Source organism: Tupaia chinensis, unplaced genomic scaffold (assembly GCF_000334495.1).
Source record: "Tupaia chinensis unplaced genomic scaffold, TupChi_1.0 Scaffold000710_1, whole genome shotgun sequence".
Classification (NCBI taxonomy): domain Eukaryota; kingdom Metazoa; phylum Chordata; class Mammalia; order Scandentia; family Tupaiidae; genus Tupaia; species Tupaia belangeri.
In genome coordinates, this window is record NW_006160234.1 from 732,778 (window position 1) to 752,555 (window position 19,778).

A 19,778-nucleotide genomic window follows, 5' to 3' on the forward strand; every position below is an offset into this window, starting at 1 on the left:
CGCACACGCCCGGTGGCAAAAACTTCTCCTAAAAAAAAGAAAAAACAAAACAAAAACATGCTAGGCACATGTGTAAGTGTGCCCCAAACCGCAACAGGATGGAGAAATGGAGAAAGAATTCCTGCATAATCATTTCCCATTTCAGACTGCTTTTTTCTTCTTCATTTCTGTCAAGCACATATGCCTTCTGACAATTAAAAAAAATAAAGTAAAAAAAAAAAAAAAAAGGCAACTGTCACAAGGGAGAAGGTTTATGGTTGATGGCACAGCAGTAACTGCAAGACTCTGTGAGGCTGACCCACACAGGATGTTTCCAGTTTAGCATCGGAGACCTCCCTGAATATGCTAGGCACACTTATGTGCCCCGATACAGGACTGGCTGAAACTGACATGGGACTCAGTTGGATAAGCTGGCCCCATAGTGCGGTGGTCAGGCCTCTGGACAAAGGAAACCAAATCTTATATGGTCAACTATGATTCAAGTTCTATCTTATCAGCTTAATATACATGCTGGGTGCACACACATGTCCAGGTTCCTAATGAGATCAAAAGCTAAGAAAAAAAATTACAACATGACCAGCTCTAATGAGGTGAGTGGAGGAGCAGTTCTGTGGGGGATTCTCTCTCTCTCTCTCTCTCATTCTCTCATACATGCACACATGCCTTCTAACATTCATTTTTAAAAAAGAACCCTATCAGGAATGCTGTCTCAGTCTCTGTCTCTCTCTCTGTGTCTTTTTCACACATGGAAAAACAAGTACTTTCAAAAAGAGTATAATAAGAATCTAAGCCTAAACTGTTTTAAGTTAGAGGAAAGCAGTTAGAAACAAGAAAAATGGAGATTTGCAATGACCTAAAGACACCCTGTTGATTATAGGATTCATTCAAAAGGCCAGACCTGTCCCGTTATAAGGTTAATCAATAATTTATTACACTTCATAACACAGTGAAACAAGATAACTTAACTGATCCAGAGCCTTTTTCAAATGCTACCGTGAACACATAACTTAGAGGAGGACAATTTGGAAAAAGAAAAACTTCAAATTTTTAATTTTTCATACTTTAACACTTATAAATCTATGAAAGATGAGAAGTGACAGAATAAGGTGAGGATGAGTAAAGAAGTTGGAAGAAGGTAAAGAACAAACACCAAGAAGAGAGAGCAACAGGACCAAGAGGACAGTAGCAGAAGAAATGGGTTGAGTAACTTGAAAAAGGATAAGTAAGTTTTAGAGCACAAAGTAGAATCCTGGTCTACCAGCTTCAAGAGTCTGTTTTTTAGCTACAGATTAACAGTTCCCAATGGAGGCCATTCTGTCCCCCAATGGATATCTGTCAATTTCTAGAGCTATTTCTGGTTTTCATAATTGGAGAAAGGAGAGTTACAACTGGGTAGAGGCCAGGGACATTGCTAAACAATCTACAAAGCAAAGGAGAGTCACATACCATCAAGAATTATCTGGTCTGGTAGATCAATAGTGCCTACTTTAGATTACCTAATTTTCTAGAATAATCAAATCCAAACGAGACATGTGATTTTCTATGGATTCTAAGGTACTGGATCAGTTTATAAACCAAAAAGAACATTCCTGTTAAACAACTAGATTGAAAAGACCAAGATTGCTTGGTCTTGTACGTGTATCAGACTAAAACCAAGGCTCACATGAACAAAATTTCATTAACAATTCAAAGCAGGAAATGATTCACAAATCATATTGCTGTCAGTGTAATGATATACTAAAATGAAAAATTATCCAAGAAGTCAAAATGGCCTTAAAAAAAAGAAAGAAAGAAATCCCAGCAAAAACATTCTGAAACAATATAAATAATATATAACTGGTTTCTTACCAGTGATAACCTCTGAAGGGGTAAATAAGAAGGCCAAAAGGAGGGACAGCAGAAGGCGTAGTGGGGAAAATGCTGGACTCCCACACAGTCAATCGCAGTTTGAGTCCCGCCCTGGCAGCTGGAAACTCACTCTGGACACAAGTGCATGTGTGCCCAAAGTCCCGAGAGAAAAATAGAGGAGAAGGGATTGCTGGGTAGCCAGTCCCACCAGCAGGGTGACTTCAAACTTTCTCTCTCTTATGTCTCTGGCAAGCACATGTGCCCTATAGCAAAAATATCTCTCTTTAAAAGAAAAAAAAAGGTTAGGGGAAGGGAAACATTTGTATTACATCATTCTGTACAATAAAGTTACTTTTTAGCAGATTGGATATACCTGTCACTGAAGCATCATGCTCCAGATGAAACTAAACTGGTTAATACCCAATATTATTATGACTAAGGTATACCAATCAGACAGCACTCTCATCTTCAGTTTAAAATTATGAGCTGAATTTTATGCTAAGGCAAATATGCTAGCAGAGTAAACAAATAATTTAGGAATAGGATTAAGCCCAAATAAGATGTACTATCCCCAATCAAAAAAAAATGAACAAAAGCAAAAATAAGAATTAAAAATATACAGATTACATATTTATTGGGATGGGTATTATTAAAAAGAAAAAAAAAGGCAGAATATAACGGGTGTTCATGAAGAGGTGAAGAATTTGGGGAACCAGCAGTTAGTGTAATGGCTATGTCGCTGGACTCCCACATAGTCGACCATGGTTCACGTCCCGGACCCAGTGGCTTAACGCTCACACCGGGCGCATGTGCGTGTATGCCCAAGATCCCGAGAGGAGAATGGAGAAGGGATTGCAGCATGGCCATCCCCCCTGGGGGGTGATTTCTCACTTTCTGTCTCTATGTCTCTCTCTGTCTGTCTGGCAAGCGCACGTGCCCTATAGCGAAAACCTCTCCAAAAAAAAAAAAAGAAAAAGAGGTGAAGAATTTGGAACCCCTACACATTTTTGATTAGAGCATAAAATGGTGCCCCAAAGAAAAAGTATTAAGTTCCTCAAAAAACTAAATATAAAATTACAACATGATCTCAGCAATTCTACTTCTGCAAATATATCAAAAAATACTGGAAGTAGGATCCAAAATATATCTGTATACCCATATTCATAGCAGCACCATTCACAATAAGCAAGAAGAGGTAGAAGCAATCCTAGTGTCATAGCAGAATTAATTGATAAACAAAATGTAGTACATACATGCAATGGAATACTGTTCAGCCTTGAAAAGAAAGAAATTTTGACACATGCTAGAAGACAGATGAACACTGAGGAAATTATGCTAAATGAAATATGCCAATCACAAAAGCAAATAGTGTATGGTCCCACTTACATAAGGAAGCTATAGTAGTCAAATTCAGAGACAGAAAGTAGAATGGTGGTTGCCAGGGCATGTAGGGATGGGGAAATTGGCATTATTATTTAATGGATATAGAGCTTCAGTTTTCCAAGGTGTAAAAATTCCATAAATCAATTGCACAATATGAATATACTTAACATTACCAAACTGTGTACATAAAAATAGCTAAAATTGCAAATTCTATGTTATGTATATTTTATCACAACTAAAATATATACATATTTTAATATACTGGTTAATGTAACATAATACAAGCTGAAGACAAAACAAAGCAAACTGCTAAAAAGAACAAAGAACTTTTTAAACTTTTGTTTTCCCATGTCCTTCTCACCCTGCCTTACTGAACCTATGCCCACAAGTAAATAACTACTGCTTATCCTTGGTCCTGATTACCCACCCAACTTTCTAAAACAGCAGTCTAAGTTGTTAACAATAAATAAAAAAGATTTTAGAATCAGCTCTAAGGCTTATGGTAAATCTCAATATTTCACAGAAGTTATGTGCTAACTATATGCCTACTATCTTAAACTATTAAATCTACAAAAACATATGAGAGGACTTTAGAAAGTTCAAGAAAAATGGAATTAAAATATGGGTTTATTTTTATATAAAAAATTTAATCCATGCATAGTTTTTCCATAATATACATATCCATGAACTTTCTGAAGACCTCTTATGTCTGCCAAGAAAGAAAGCACTAGGATAAGATAACCAGAATTCGTTTAGAAATTATAACTTGTCATTCACTACATCTACACCCAATTAAAATATGTCAAACTTTCTATTTCACAGAATAAAATCTTACCAAAAGCTGTGGCCACATTTTGTCATGTATGCTTCCTCGATCATATCAAAGCAGATGGGGCTAAAAAGAAAAAAAAAAAAATACAGGAAAAATTATTGATATGTTTTTCTTAAGTGGAGCAATTATATATCAAAAAAAGCTAGTAACAATATCAATGATACCTTATTTCTATATGTAGTTAAGAGTAAAGCTCTCAAACAGCTTACTAATAAGAAATAAGTATCTCTGTAGGTAAATCTTTGGGAACTGCTGGTTAAATGAAAAGTTGTTCGAATTACCCTAAAGACCACAGATTTCCAAAATTAAGAGTGAATTAAAATAGTTCTGGGAGTCAGACGGTGGCATAACAGTAACATAATGATTTGCCCACAAGGGAAGTTTCCAATGCTCATGTCCAGAGATCTCTCTGAATATGCCAAGCACTTGCCCATGACATGGGGCTGGCAGAGGCTGCAGGCAGACCATGGCATGTGTGCGCACGCGCGCACACACACACACACACACACACACACACACACAGTCACATAGACAAAAGATAAAAAGTTTTAAAAATGGTTCTTATATTTTAACTCAGCCCATAATCTGTTTGAATGCCAGAAGACATGTACATTAGCCAGAGAAACATTAATATATTGCATGGGGTGGGGGTTTGAGGAAGGGCACCCCTCTCCGATGGGGCATTGTCAGACCACAATTCCTTTTCTCTTTTTCCTCCATTTTTCCATCTCATTAGAATTTAGGACATGCATGCACACATGTCTGGTATGTTATTCAAGATACCAGATATGGGATTCCAACTACGGCTGGCCATGTGAAATCTTCACAGCACTTAACTGCCTCTAGGCCAGCCCCTACCCATACTTTTCAATAGCACAATGCAGTTCTGTACTTTCTTAACTAAAAAACCTTAAAGTTCTGGGACTAGCAGTTAGCGTAATGGCTATGTCGCTGGACTCCCACGTAGTCGACCGCGGTTCACGTCCCGGACCTGGTAGCTTAAAACTCACGCCGGGCGGGTGTGCGTGTGTGCCCAAGATCCCGAGTGGGGCTAAAAAGAAAAAAAAAAAAAATACAGGAAAAATTACTGATATGTTTTTCTTAAGTGGAGCAATTATATATCAAAAAAAGCTAGTAACAATATCAATGATACCTTATTTCTATATGTAGTTAAGAGTAAAGCTCTCAAACAGCTTACTAATAAGAAATAAGTATCTCTGTAGGTAAATCTTTGGGAACTGCTGGTTAAATGAAAAGTTGTTCGAATTACCCTAAAGACCACAGATTTCCAAAATTAAGAGTGAATTAAAATAGTTCTGGGAGTCAGACGGTGGCATAACAGTAACATAATGATTTGCCCACAAGGGAAGTTTCCAATGCTCATGTCCAGAGATCTCTCTGAATATGCCAAGCACTTGCCCATGACATGGGGCTGGCAGAGGCTGCAGGCAGACCATGGCATGTGTGCGCACGCGCGCACACACACACACACACACACACACACACACACAGTCACATAGACAAAAGATAAAAAGTTTTAAAAATGGTTCTTATATTTTAACTCAGCCCATAATCTGTTTGAATGCCAGAAGACATGTACATTAGCCAGAGAAACATTAATATATTGCATGGGGTGGGGGTTTGAGGAAGGGCACCCCTCTCCGATGGGGCATTGTCAGACCACAATTCCTTTTCTCTTTTTCCTCCATTTTTCCATCTCATTAGAATTTAGGACATGCATGCACACATGTCTGGTATGTTATTCAAGATACCAGATATGGGATTCCAACTACGGCTGGCCATGTGAAATCTTCACAGCACTTAACTGCCTCTAGGCCAGCCCCTACCCATACTTTTCAATAGCACAATGCAGTTCTGTACTTTCTTAACTAAAAAACCTTAAAGTTCTGGGACTAGCAGTTAGCGTAATGGCTATGTCGCTGGACTCCCACGTAGTCGACCGCGGTTCACGTCCCGGACCTGGTAGCTTAAAACTCACGCCGGGCGGGTGTGCGTGTGTGCCCAAGATCCCGAGAGGAGAAGGGAGAAGGGATTGTGGTATGGCCATCCCCCCTGGGGGGTGATTTCTCACTTTCTATCTCTCTGTCTCTCTCTGCCTTTCTGGTGAGAGCACGCGCCCTATAGCAAAAACCTCTCCAAAAAAAGAAAAAATAAGGGACCAGCGGGTGGCGTGGTGGTTAAGGCGCTGGGCCCTCCCACATGGCCGACCAGGGTTCGAGTCCTGGACCTGGTGGCTTGCTTTCTCAGTTCCTCTCTCTCTCACTCTCACCCTCTGTCTCTCTCTGTTCAAATTAAAAAAATCAATGAATGAATAAATTAAAAAAATAAAATAAAATAGTTATTAAAAAAAACTTAAAGTTCTATCACCTTCCACCATCCCTGCACTCAAAAGCATCTACCTATACCTGCTAATCGACATGTTCTCTTTTCTTTCCAATTACAAAGAAAACTAATTTGCTGAGTGATAAATTCCTAAGCCCAATTTCAATAATGCTTGAAAATGGCAATAATGATAATAATGAGATCTGGGGTCATTAGGTGCCGTAATGGTTAAGGCACTGAACTCTTGCATGGCCACTGCAGTTTGAGTCTGGGCCAGGCAGCTTAAAACTCATGCCAGGCTGCTTGGGTGCCCAAAAATCTGAGAGGAGAATGAATGAGAAGGGATTGCAACATGGCCATTTTCCCTGGGGGATGATTTCTTGTTTTCTGTCTCTTAAGTCTCTGTGACTAGCACACATGGCCTATACCAAAAATCTCTCAAGAAATGAAAAATGAAAGTTAATACAGAACAAATTATATCCATTAAACTCATGACATATATTAACTCATTTAATCCTTAACAACACAATGTGGTAGGTACCTATTATTTGACCCATTTATAAAGAGAAGGAAGCAAAGAGCTTTTAAAGTCACTTAGCTAAAAGGTAACAATTTAAATTGATGTCTAGGTTCTTAACTATCCTGTACAACTTTCCACTTCTTTGAGTTAACTACCAATTGCAATCCTCTTTTCCCCTGCTTACCAATGAAGAATCAAAAGCAGAATATTCAAAATTCCAGGTTTCTTTGCTGTTAGGGTTTGCCATGCAACAAAGTTCTAGCCAGTTAAACATATTCGTCTGTCCTTGAGAAGATACTACCTTGCAGAACAAAAATCCAATGCTTCATAAAAAGACATTCCCTTTGTCCTCCCCCTTTACTTCCTTCCTAATACTCTGATGTAGTATCTATAAAGACAATAGCCACCTTGTGACCATGAAGACAAAACCTTAAGCTACAAAGGTAGAGTACTGATTCCATGATGACATCCATGAGCAGTTGCACCAACCGTAGACTGTTTATCTAGATTGGATTACCCAATGCATGAAAAAAAATAAATCTTCATTTCCTTAGATGAGCATTATTAAGTTTTTGGTTAGTACCATACAAATCCAATCCATACAGATGATATAGTAACAGTTAAAACTGGAAATGAGGGGACCCAACACATATGCCTACTTTCCAGCATCCTCCACAGTCAGCAACATAGCTCTATCAACTGGCATGGTTGCTATACACTGTAACACATGCCATCCAGGTTTTAAGGATCACACAACTCCTTTGGCACTCACAACCAACTAGGCCCCTTGACTGGAGAGGCCATCCTAGCAAGGCTACAGTGCACTGCACACACCAACCAGAAACTAAGGACCAGCCTGTCCAGCAACCTTCATTCCTCCAGCAAAGACACACCACTATGTCCACAAACACTCACAGTTTAGGCCATTAAAGCACTTGCAGACACCACTGATGCTGAGTACAGCCAAATAAATCACATGGAGACTACACTACTATGTCCACTTAGAACTAAATCAAAGAACCCTACCCAGTGACATCACAAGACACATCTAAAGGGAAAAAAAGCCTTATCCTACAAAACTACTGCATAAAATCAGAATAGATGATTGTCCTACCATATGCACAAGTATAATTGTACGGACCAAAGAAACGAAAAAGCAAAGAAATGTGACTCACCAGAGGAACATCATAATTATTCAGTAACAGATCCTAAAGGAAATCTGTAAAATGTCTAAAAAGGAACTCAAACTATCTGAAAAAAAAAAAAAAAAAAAAACCTAAATGAGACACATAAGAAATACAATAATTCAATGAAATCATGAAAACAATGCATGATCTGAGTAAGAAATTCAATGGAAAGATGGGAGCAGACTGCATAATGGTTTTGTCACTGGACTCCAACATAGTTAGTTGATCATGTGTGCCCAAGATCCCAAGAAAAGAATGAGAAGAGACTGTGGTATGGCCATCCCCCAGGGGGTGATTTCTTGATTTCTGTCTCTGTCTCTCCAGCAAGTGCACATGTCGTATAGCAAAAATCTTGCTTTAAAAAAAAAAAAAAAAAGAAAGAAAAAATGTAACAAAAAGATATTAAAAAAGACAATCCTGGAACTGAAGAATTTCATGAGTAAAATAAAACATATAATAGAGCAAGTACTCAATAACAGACTACAAAAGCAAAAGAAAGAAATTCCCAACTTCAAGACAAGTCTTTTAAAATAACCCAGTAATGGGAACAGCAGTTAGCGTAATGGCTATGTCGCTGAACTCCCACGTAGTCTACTGCGGTTTGAGTCCTGGACCCGGTGGCTTAAACTCACGCTGGGCGCATGTGCGTATGTGCCCAAGATCCCAAGAGGAGAATGGAGAAGAAGGGGAGAAGGTATTGCAGCGTGGTCATCCACCCTGGGGGATGATTTCTCACTTTCTCTCTCTCTCTCTCTGTCTCTGTCTTTCTGGCGAGCGCACATGCCCTATAGCAAAAACCTCTCAAAAAAAAAAAAAAATCCCAGTAAGACCAAAAGAATAAAATTTGGGAAACTATAAGATACTATTAAACATGCAAATATTTGCATTGTGGGAGTTTCAAAAAGCAAGACAGAAAAAGGCACAGAAAACCTATTCAATGAAATAATAGCTGAAAACTTTTCAACTCTTAGCAGAGAGATGGTCATTTGTTCATATTCAGGACACTCAAGGGCCCCAAATAGAATCAATGCAAAAAGATTCTTTCCCAGGAATATTACAGTCAAATTGTCAAAAAAAAAGAAGAATTCTAAAAATAGCAAGAAAAACATCAAGTCACATAGAAGGCAATACCCATTAGACTAACAGCATATTTCTCAGCAGAACCCTTATAGTCGAGAATGAATGAAATGATATTTTCAACACGCTGAAAGAAAAACTGCAAGCCAAGAATATTATAGCCAGCACATCTTTCAAAAATGGAAGAAAAATGAAGTTTTACCAGTCAAGCAAAAACTGAGAAAATACATCACTATCAGACTAACTTTACAACAAATGTTTACGGGAGTCCTACTTAGAGAAGCAAAAACACAGTAGCCATCAGAAAAGCAGAAGAAAGTACGAAACTCATTGGTAGATAAATACACAAATGAGAAGATGAAATCAATCAAACTTTATTACTACAAAAACCAACAAACAAAAACCACCAAACTGCAAAGGTAAACAATAAAGGAAGAAACATAGGAAACACAAAACAGAAAACAATGGATAAAATCACAGGAGTAAGTTCTTACCTATCAATAATTTAAAATGTAAACAAACTAAATTTCCCAATTAAAAGATTTAGACCAGGATGGCTCCATATTAAAACTGTTAAAGGCTGTGCAGAGAAAGCCAGATCCCACATGGCTGATCATATTCAAGATTCAATCCTAGCAGCTTAAACACTAGACATGTACCAGCATGCCCAAGATCCTGACGGAATACAAAACTGGAACAAAAAGGATTGAGTCATGATTGGGAGGTACATATATGCTCATGTATGTACTTGTGTGCACATTCTCTTGTGTGCACACATGTGCCCTCTGGCATAAAGGAAAAAATAGTTATGGCCCAAGTGAATGAATTTTTTCAAAATATCTTATATTCTGCCTACAAGAAACTGACTTAACCTGTAAAAACACACATAGACTGAAAGTGAAGGGATAGCAAAAGTTATTCCACACAACAGAAACCAAAAGTGAGCACAGTAACTATATCAGTATCAGATAACACACTGCAATTCCTTCTCCATTTCTCCCTCCTTTTAGGATTTTAGGCACGCATGCAGAGGCAACCAGAATGTCTCTCAAGTTGCCAGGTCCAGGACCTGAATCACACAGTTGACCACATGGAATTCAGTTGCCTTAATCACCAGGAAACAGAGCCAGCCTGAGAAATTCTTTTTTATAAATTTCCTGTTTCTCTAGCCTCATCTTCTATTATTCTACTTGCTTATCCTATTCTATCCAGGACTTCTTGCGAATCTTTGAACAAACCAGGTGTTCTGGCTTTCTATCTCAGGATATTTACACTTGCTCTTCTTATTGCTGGAATATTTTCCCCCTAGACTTGTGTGTAAATCACTTCCTTTTTTTTTTTTTTTTTTAAAGATTTTTGCCATAGGGTGTGTATCATCACCAAAGAGAGAGAATAAGTCAGAGAAAGAAAGAGAAATCATACCCAAGGGGGGATGGCGATATTAATGTCCCTTCCCCATTCTCCTCTTAGGATTTGGGGCAGGCATGCACACACACTCAGCACTCAGTCCTACTGGTTCAGGGACTCAAATCAGTCAGCCATGTGAGAATTCAGAGACTTAATCACCATACCACCTGCTGGGCCCATTTCTTGACTATCTTAAAACATTTTCTTAAATGTCTACTTCCCATTAAGGTTTCCCTGACTATATTATATTTAACTGCAACCTGTTTCCCAACCCAACACTACCTTTCTCTTTCCTTTCTCTGCTTTATTTTTTCCTTAGCATTTATTACTATGTAACGTTGTATAAGGGTTTTACTTATCTTGTTATATTGTCTCTTCCACAATAACACCATGAAGGGGTTATTTACCTTTATATTCTGGTATCTAGAACAGTGTCAATTATATATTGAGTATGTGGTCAATATTCATATATAATTTGTTGAATAGTATGTTTTAAATTTTCTCGGAGAGTGTTGATCAATTATTCACAATGGGTTCACTGTGATACAGTGGCCAGTCTTGAAATACCCATTTTTGGATCTGTTGAAAGAGCTGGATATAGGCTGGTGCCATATTTCTTGGAGTTCTTGGACCAGCACTGGTCCATGAGCCAGACTTTGAATAACTGCCCTGTTCAGATTCAGGTTTACAGTAAATCCCTCAGTCTCACCTTTCTTCATACTTAACATCTCCTCATACTGAGCCTTTTTGGGGTTCTGTAGGGCAGATTGGCTCCTTTATATAGTTTTATCCTTTCCATGACTATTCTGGTCAGTGTCTTTCTCGGCCTTGATACATCAGTTACTGTTTTTGAGTCTTGTGGAAATTTGGTCAAGTATCATTATCACTAGAAACTTTATTTCCTCTCTATTATGATTTAAAGTCTCCTCCCTTCTCCTTACTTATCATTTATATTAGGTTTTAGTAGAGAAATGTTTAAATGTGTTGCTATTGTGCCTCGCTGAACTTGAAATCTAGTTTAAGCTGTACTAAAACTTGCACTCTCTTACAAGACTATTAGAGAGACTGCCTACTTCCTATTCCACAAAGGGACAACACCTTATGATTATGGTGCTGCTCCAACTTAAAGAAGCACCTTAAGACCTCGCCCCTATTCTTGTTTGAATAGAAGCAAATGTCTTAGCAATGACATACTTGAAGACTTTCAAACACTGACATACTTCTCAAAACTCTACCCATGGGACCAGCAGATGGTGTATTGGTTATGTCACTGGACTCCAACATCATTGACCGTGGTTTGAGTCCCAGACCCAGAGACTTAAAACTCACATCAGGTGCATGTGGGTATATGCCCGAGATCCCAAGAGGAAAATGGAGGAGAGGGAATTGTGACATGGCCTTGGGGGGTAATTTCTCGCTTTCTTTCTCTCTGTCTCTGTTTGTCTTTGCAGTGAGAGCACACGTCCTCTAACAAAAGTCTCTCTAGGGGAAAAAAAAAATTCTACCCATTAGGGTAGAATTGTATTGTATTCTATTACGTAACTCCTTACATATTCAGTGACTTGGCTGGATTGTTCTTTTCCATCTTTACCTGTCCTCTAATACCCAAATCTCAGTTGTCTTTCCTATGGTTACCACTGCAGCCAGTGTGTCCTTTTATATTTTTTTTCTCACTGTGTTGCAATCATCTTTTGTTTGGCTCTATCAGACTTTACATCTTCATATTCTCTGATAGTTTTTTAAAATTTTTTTCAGTTTGCAATAGGGCACATGCATGTGCTTGCAGGAGAGAGACAGAGAGACAAAGAGAGAGAAGTGGGAAATCACCCCCCAAGGGTGATGACCACATTACAATCTTTTCTCCATTCTCCTAGGGATTTCGTATATGTATGAACACATGCCCGGCATGTTTTTCAAGCTGCCAGGCCCAGGATTCAAACCAGAGAGTCAGCCATATGTGATCTAGTTGCCTTAACCTCTGTACCACCTGCTGGCCCCCGTGATAATATATATGCCCAGGAAATTTTTCCTGATAAAGTAAATTTTTATTTACAATGTTTTAAAATTGATAAATAGTTGTACGTATTTATGGGGTACAGTTTAAATTTTTGATCCATGAATACAATGTGTAATGATCAGATCATGATAATTAGCATATCTATCACCATATCTTTATCATTACTTTGTATTGGTAACATTCAAAATACTGTCTTTCAGTATTTTCAAATATCCAATGATATATTGTTAACTGTAGTCACCCTATTCTGTTATATTGAGCACCAGAATTTACCCATTCTCATCTGACTATAATTTTGTATCTTTTTTTTTGAGAGAGAGCGAATTTTTTTGCTAAAGGGCAAATGCACTCAATGAAGAGAGACAGACAAAAGCAAGAAATCACTCCCACCCCAGGGGGGTAGTCATGCCACAATCCCTTCTACTCCATTCTCCTTGCAGGATCCTGGGCACATATGCATGTACACCTGAAGTGAGTTTTTTTTAGTAGCCAGGTCCAGGACTCGAACCATGGTCGACAACATGGGAGTCCAGTGACGTAATCATTACATTATCTCCTGCTCCTTAATTTTCTCTCTTAGCCAACAACTTCCTATCCCATATACTACCCTACTTTTACTAGTAACCTTCATTCTCTTCTCTTTTCCCTGTTACCAGTGTGCCACCGGCCAGACCTTTTTTATTTTGTGAAGACATGTCACTATACTCCTGCCTTAGCCTCTAAGCTGAGACAAACATGTGCCTGCCATTTTTACATAGGGTCTTACAGTGTTGCTCAGGCCATGTTTGAGCTCATAATCCTGCTGCCTTAGCCTACAGGATAGCTGGAATTATAGATGCATGCCACTAAGCCTGACCTATGAGGTTGGATCAGGGGAAATAAACCCAGGCGTCTCATGTGGTCCCAGCCTGTGGAACACAGCAGCTTAGCAGTATATGCCACCATGGTTGGGCCTCTAATTTCTACTTCTACATTCTAAATTTCTACAAGTGAGAACATGTGACATTTCTTTCTGCGCATGGTTTATTTCATTTAAATGTAAGATCCTCTATGGACTCCCTTATTTTATTCCAGTACTTAAAGCAAACTATTTTTCTCCATTCCATATGATGTTTACTGTGGGTCTGTCACATATGTCCTTTACTGTATTGAGAAGCATTCTTTTCAATTTTCAATTTGTTGAGTTTTTATTTTTTTGAGAGATTTTTGCTATAGGGCATGTACACTTGCCAGACAGAGACAGAGAGACGGACAGACAGAAAGCAAGAAATCACCCCCCAGGGGAGATGGCCACACCGCAATCCCTCCTCCTCCATTCTCCTCTCGGGATCTTGGGCACGCACGCACACGCGCCCGGCGTGAGTTTAAGCCGCCAGGTTCGGGACTCCAACCGCGGTCGCCTACGTGGGAGTCCAGCGACACAGTCATTAGGCTAACTGCTGGTCCCAAGAATTGATGCTATTTCTTTAAATGTTTGGTAGAAATAACTGGTGAAAGCTTTTGGTTATGGGATTTTCTTTCTTGGGAGACTTTCTACTATTGATTCAGTCTTCTTGCTCTTTTTAAAAATCTGTTTAAGTTTTCTTTTTTTTTTTTCAGGTTAAATTTTGGTAGATTGTGTTCAGAAATATATTCATTCCCTCTAAGTTTCTGAATATATTCACGGATTGTTGTTCATGACAGCCTCTAATGATCTTTTGCATATTTGTGGTATCTACTGTAATGTATCCTATTTTGTTCCTGAATTTGAGTCTTTTTTTTTCTTAGTCTAGCTAAATGGAATCTAGCTAATGGTTTGTTGATTTGGTTTATCTTTTCAAAAAAAAACTTTTCATTTTGTCAATCTTTGGGGTTTTTTCACCTCAATTTTATTTCTGATTTAATTATTTCTTTCTTTCTACTCATTTTGGGTATGGTTTGTTCTTGCCTTTTTTTTTTTTTGGGGAGAGGTTTTTGGTATAGGGCACATGCAATCGCCAGAGAGAGAGAGACAGAGAAACAGAAAGAGAGAAATCACCCCCCAGGGGGGATGGCCACGCCACAATCCCTTCTCCATTCTCCTCTCAGGCTCCTGGGCACACACGCACACACACACGGCGTGAGTTTTAAGTCACTGGGTCCGGTACTCAAACCGCGGTTGACTACATGGGAGTCCAGCAACATAGCCATTATGCTAACTGCTGGTCCCTTGCTTTTCTATTGTAGTTCCTTGAGGTGCATTTTAGGTTGTTTGTTTTATTTTACTTTATTTATTTTAGACTTTTTGCTATAGGGTACATGCACTCACTGGAGAAAAACAGAGATAAAAAAAAGTGGGAAACCAATGACCAGCTGGAAGCTAAACTGGAAGCTATATTAAGTGCAGAGGTGACAGGACACTCAATGAGAAGGTGAAAGAGTGGGAGAGGACCTATAGGAATACAACTAATAAAAACACACCTAAAGGGAATAATTTGTTTGCATGATTCTGGTATTGACCACTAGGTTTTATCACAATAATCAAATACTGGGTGTGATGGGTTTTGAGTTAATGAGAAGAGAAACAAGGGGACCATATCACAAACAAGCCTACAGAAAGGGAAAGTGTTAACTAGGGAAAAGCTAACAAGGTATAAACAGGTTTCAAATAACTTATATGAGGCCTAAAAATGGATGTCAAGCCAGTAAATATACTAAATAAAGGGAATGCTACATTATTTCAGATTAAATAAAAATAACGAAATAGGGGTCAGCAGGTGGCATGGTAGTTAAGGTGCTGAACTCCCACATGGCCGAACACAGCTCAAGTCCCAGGCCTGATGGCTTGCTTTCTCACTCTCCCTATCCCCATCTCACTGTGGGGAACATGCTAACAAACTTAACTAATAATAATAATCAAAAATAAATAATTTTTTAAAAATCAAATGGAAACAAATTTTCAACATGATTAATTTCTCCATTTATATTTTAATGTAATACTTATAATGATCTGACTTCACTATATAATTATAAATCTTTTTATGTAATTAATTTTAATTTCATTTTTAAAAGCACTCCCATGGGAGATGATTACACCACAACCCTTTCTTCTTAATTTTTCTCTCAGTACCTTGGGCATGCATGTACCCCAGTATGTTTTTCAAGTCACAGGGTCCAGAATGTGAACTGTGTAGTCGGCCACATGGGATCCAGCCACCTCAACCACCAATTGGCCTTTGCCACAAACTGGCCCTTAGTTAATTATTTATTTTTATTTATTTTTTATTTTTTGCTGTAGGAACATGCACTCATAGGAGAGAGAAAAGAAGACATCAACCCCCTCACCAAGGTGCACATATGACAGTGGTCCCATATATGCAGGACTTCCTATAGATTCCAGTTGACACTTCAATTTTTTCAAAGACATGTGAGTAATAAATTTCTTCTATCATACATTCTTTTTTTACCTTCTCATTATTATCTCTCCTGACTCACACACTAAAACTAACTTTCCCTTGCTCAGGGCTTCCCTACAAACCCCAGAGACCATCTTGTTTTATGAATACTTTCAAGGGAGCAACATCAAGATCAAATGGAAAATAAACCATAACAGTAGAATTCACAAGAACATGTATAAATATTATAAATATTAGATATGAGTTTACTGTTGTCCAGAAATATCTAATAATTCTTTATGAAGTATATTTGGTTAATGGCCTATTGCTGTTTAGATATTACAGATGTTCAATTTGTTTTAGAACAGCTTTTGGGACACGGTTTATTATTTGTTGACAAGAATGTGTATAATAGTCTCAACTGGGCTGGACTGAGGTATAAATCATGCTGAGTAAAGTCTCTTCACAATCTAAATGATGTATAGCAATTTAATGTACGAATAATAATCTAAAAATTAAAAAATAATTTATAAAAAGAACAGCTTTATTTCTTTATTAAAGAATTATTAAAATAACTTCAAATATTTTTTTAAGAAATTAACAAATCAGCACTGGTCAAGTACCCTAATGGTTAAGGGGGTCAGCTCCCACAAAAGTCCTGGCCGCAGTGACTTGAAAACATGCTTGACACGTGTGCATGCATGCCCAAAATCAAAAAAGGATGAAGAAATGGAAGAGAAGGGATGTGGTGGGAACATACCCTATTAAGGGTTACTTTCTCTCCCTTCCTCTCTCTCTCTCTTTGTCGTTGTCTTGCTCTTGCTCTCTCTCTCTGGTAAGCACACATGCCCTGGGACAATTAAAAGAAGTTTCACAGGATATAGTCAATGCACAAAAATAAGTTGTATATCTATATACTAGCAACAAATAGAAGCTGAAATTTTAAAAACACTACGATAGCATGGTAACATGGAGCAGGACTAAATTTAACAAAATATGTTGAAAGAATCAAACACTGAAATTAAAGAAGATCAAAATAAAATGCTACTTTTGTAGAAACTGACAAGCTAATTCTAAAACTTGTATGGATATAAGATATACAAAGGACCTAAATGACTGAAAAATAGGAACAAAATTAAACTATTGAATTCAAGACTTACTATAATGACTCTGTAGTCAAGATAGTGTGCAAGTGCTTTATAAATATATTGACTAACAGAATAGAATAAAGATTTTTAAAAAATGGCTGGCTCCATGCGATAGTGGTAATGCATTACACAAGAGACATTGGTTCTCACATGGTGACCATGGTCTGAATCCCCAGTGAGGTCAGTGTAAAACACTGTGAGCTAAACTGGAAGCTATATTAAGTGCAGAGGTGACAGGACACTCAATGAGAAGGTGAAAGAGTGGGAGAGGACCTATAGGAATACAACTAATAAAAACACACCTAAAGGGAATAATTTGTTTGCATGATTCTGGTATTGACCACTAGGTTTTATCACAATAATCAAATACTGGGTGTGATGGGTTTTGAGTTAATGAGAAGAGAAACAAGGGGACCATATCACAAACAAGCCTACAGAAAGGGAAAGTGTTAACTAGGGAAAAGCTAACAAGGTATAAACAGGTTTCAAATAACTTATATGAGGCCTAAAAATGGATGTCAAGCCAGTAAATATACTAAATAAAGGGAATGCTACATTATTTCAGATTAAATAAAAATAACGAAATAGGGGTCAGCAGGTGGCATGGTAGTTAAGGTGCTGAACTCCCACATGGCCGAACACAGCTCAAGTCCCAGGCCTGATGGCTTGCTTTCTCACTCTCCCTATCCCCATCTCACTGTGGGGAACATGCTAACAAACTTAACTAATAATAATAATCAAAAATAAATAATTTTTTAAAAATCAAATAGAAACAAATTTTCAACATGATTAATTTCTCCATTTATATTTTAATGTAATACTTATAATGATCTGACTTCACTATATAATTATAAATCTTTTTATGTAATTAATTTTAATTTCATTTTTAAAAGCACTCCCATGGGAGATGATTACACCACAACCCTTTCTTCTTAATTTTTCTCTCAGTACCTTGGGCATGCATGTACCCCAGTATGTTTTTCAAGTCACAGGGTCCAGAATGTGAACTGTGTAGTCGGCCACATGGGATCCAGCCACCTCAACCACCAATTGGCCTTTGCCACAAACTGGCCCTTAGTTAATTATTTATTTTTATTTATTTTTTATTTTTTGCTGTAGGAACATGCACTCATAGGAGAGAGAAAAGAAGACATCAACCCCCTCACCAAGGTGCACATATGACAGTGGTCCCATATATGCAGGACTTCCTATAGATTCCAGTTGACACTTCAATTTTTTCAAAGACATGTGAGTAATAAATTTCTTCTATCATACATTCTTTTTTTACCTTCTCATTATTATCTCTCCTGACTCACACACTAAAACTAACTTTCCCTTGCTCAGGGCTTCCCTACAAACCCCAGAGACCATCTTGTTTTATGAATACTTTCAAGGGAGCAACATCAAGATCAAATGGAAAATAAACCATAACAGTAGAATTCACAAGAACATGTATAAATATTATAAATATTAGATATGAGTTTACTGTTGTCCAGAAATATCTAATAATTCTTTATGAAGTATATTTGGTTAATGGCCTATTGCTGTTTAGATATTACAGATGTTCAATTTGTTTTAGAACAGCTTTTGGGACACGGTTTATTATTTGTTGACAAGAATGTGTATAATAGTCTCAACTGGGCTGGACTGAGGTATAAATCATGCTGAGTAAAGTCTCTTCACAATCTAAATGATGTATAGCAATTTAATGTACGAATAATAATCTAAAAATTAAAAAATAATTTATAAAAAGAACAGCTTTATTTCTTTATTAAAGAATTATTAAAATAACTTCAAATATTTTTTTAAGAAATTAACAAATCAGCACTGGTCAAGTACCCTAATGGTTAAGGGGGTCAGCTCCCACAAAAGTCCTGGCCGCAGTGACTTGAAAACATGCTTGACACGTGTGCATGCATGCCCAAAATCAAAAAAGGATGAAGAAATGGAAGAGAAGGGATGTGGTGGGAACATACCCTATTAAGGGTTACTTTCTCTCCCTTCCTCTCTCTCTCTCTTTGTCGTTGTCTTGCTCTTGCTCTCTCTCTCTGGTAAGCACACATGCCCTGGGACAATTAAAAGAAGTTTCACAGGATATAGTCAATGCACAAAAATAAGTTGTATATCTATATACTAGCAACAAATAGAAGCTGAAATTTTAAAAACACTACGATAGCATGGTAACATGGAGCAGGACTAAATTTAACAAAATATGTTGAAAGAATCAAACACTGAAATTAAAGAAGATCAAAATAAAATGCTACTTTTGTAGAAACTGACAAGCTAATTCTAAAACTTGTATGGATATAAGATATACAAAGGACCTAAATGACTGAAAAATAGGAACAAAATTAAACTATTGAATTCAAGACTTACTATAATGACTCTGTAGTCAAGATAGTGTGCAAGTGCTTTATAAATATATTGACTAACAGAATAGAATAAAGATTTTTAAAAAATGGCTGGCTCCATGCGATAGTGGTAATGCATTACACAAGAGACATTGGTTCTCACATGGTGACCATGGTCTGAATCCCCAGTGAGGTCAGTGTAAAACACTGTGAGCAACTGCCCAAGATCAAAGACTAAAAGAAGGGGATCATATGCATGATTGCATCCTGAAGGGCACTTATCTCTCTCTCTCTCTCTCTCTCTCTCTCTCT

General features: G+C 37.7%; 1 protein-coding gene across 1 annotated transcript in view; it reads right to left on the reverse strand.

Annotated features, from left to right (window-relative positions):
- Positions 1-19,778, reverse strand: part of COP1 (COP1 E3 ubiquitin ligase) — a 250,489-nt gene that overhangs the window by 218,131 nt on the left and 12,580 nt on the right. Inside the window, 1 exon segment of the mRNA XM_027776743.1 lies at positions 4,067-4,126. Within this exon segment, the coding sequence (XP_027632544.1) occupies positions 4,067-4,110 (44 nt within the window). The 5' untranslated portion in view covers positions 4,111-4,126.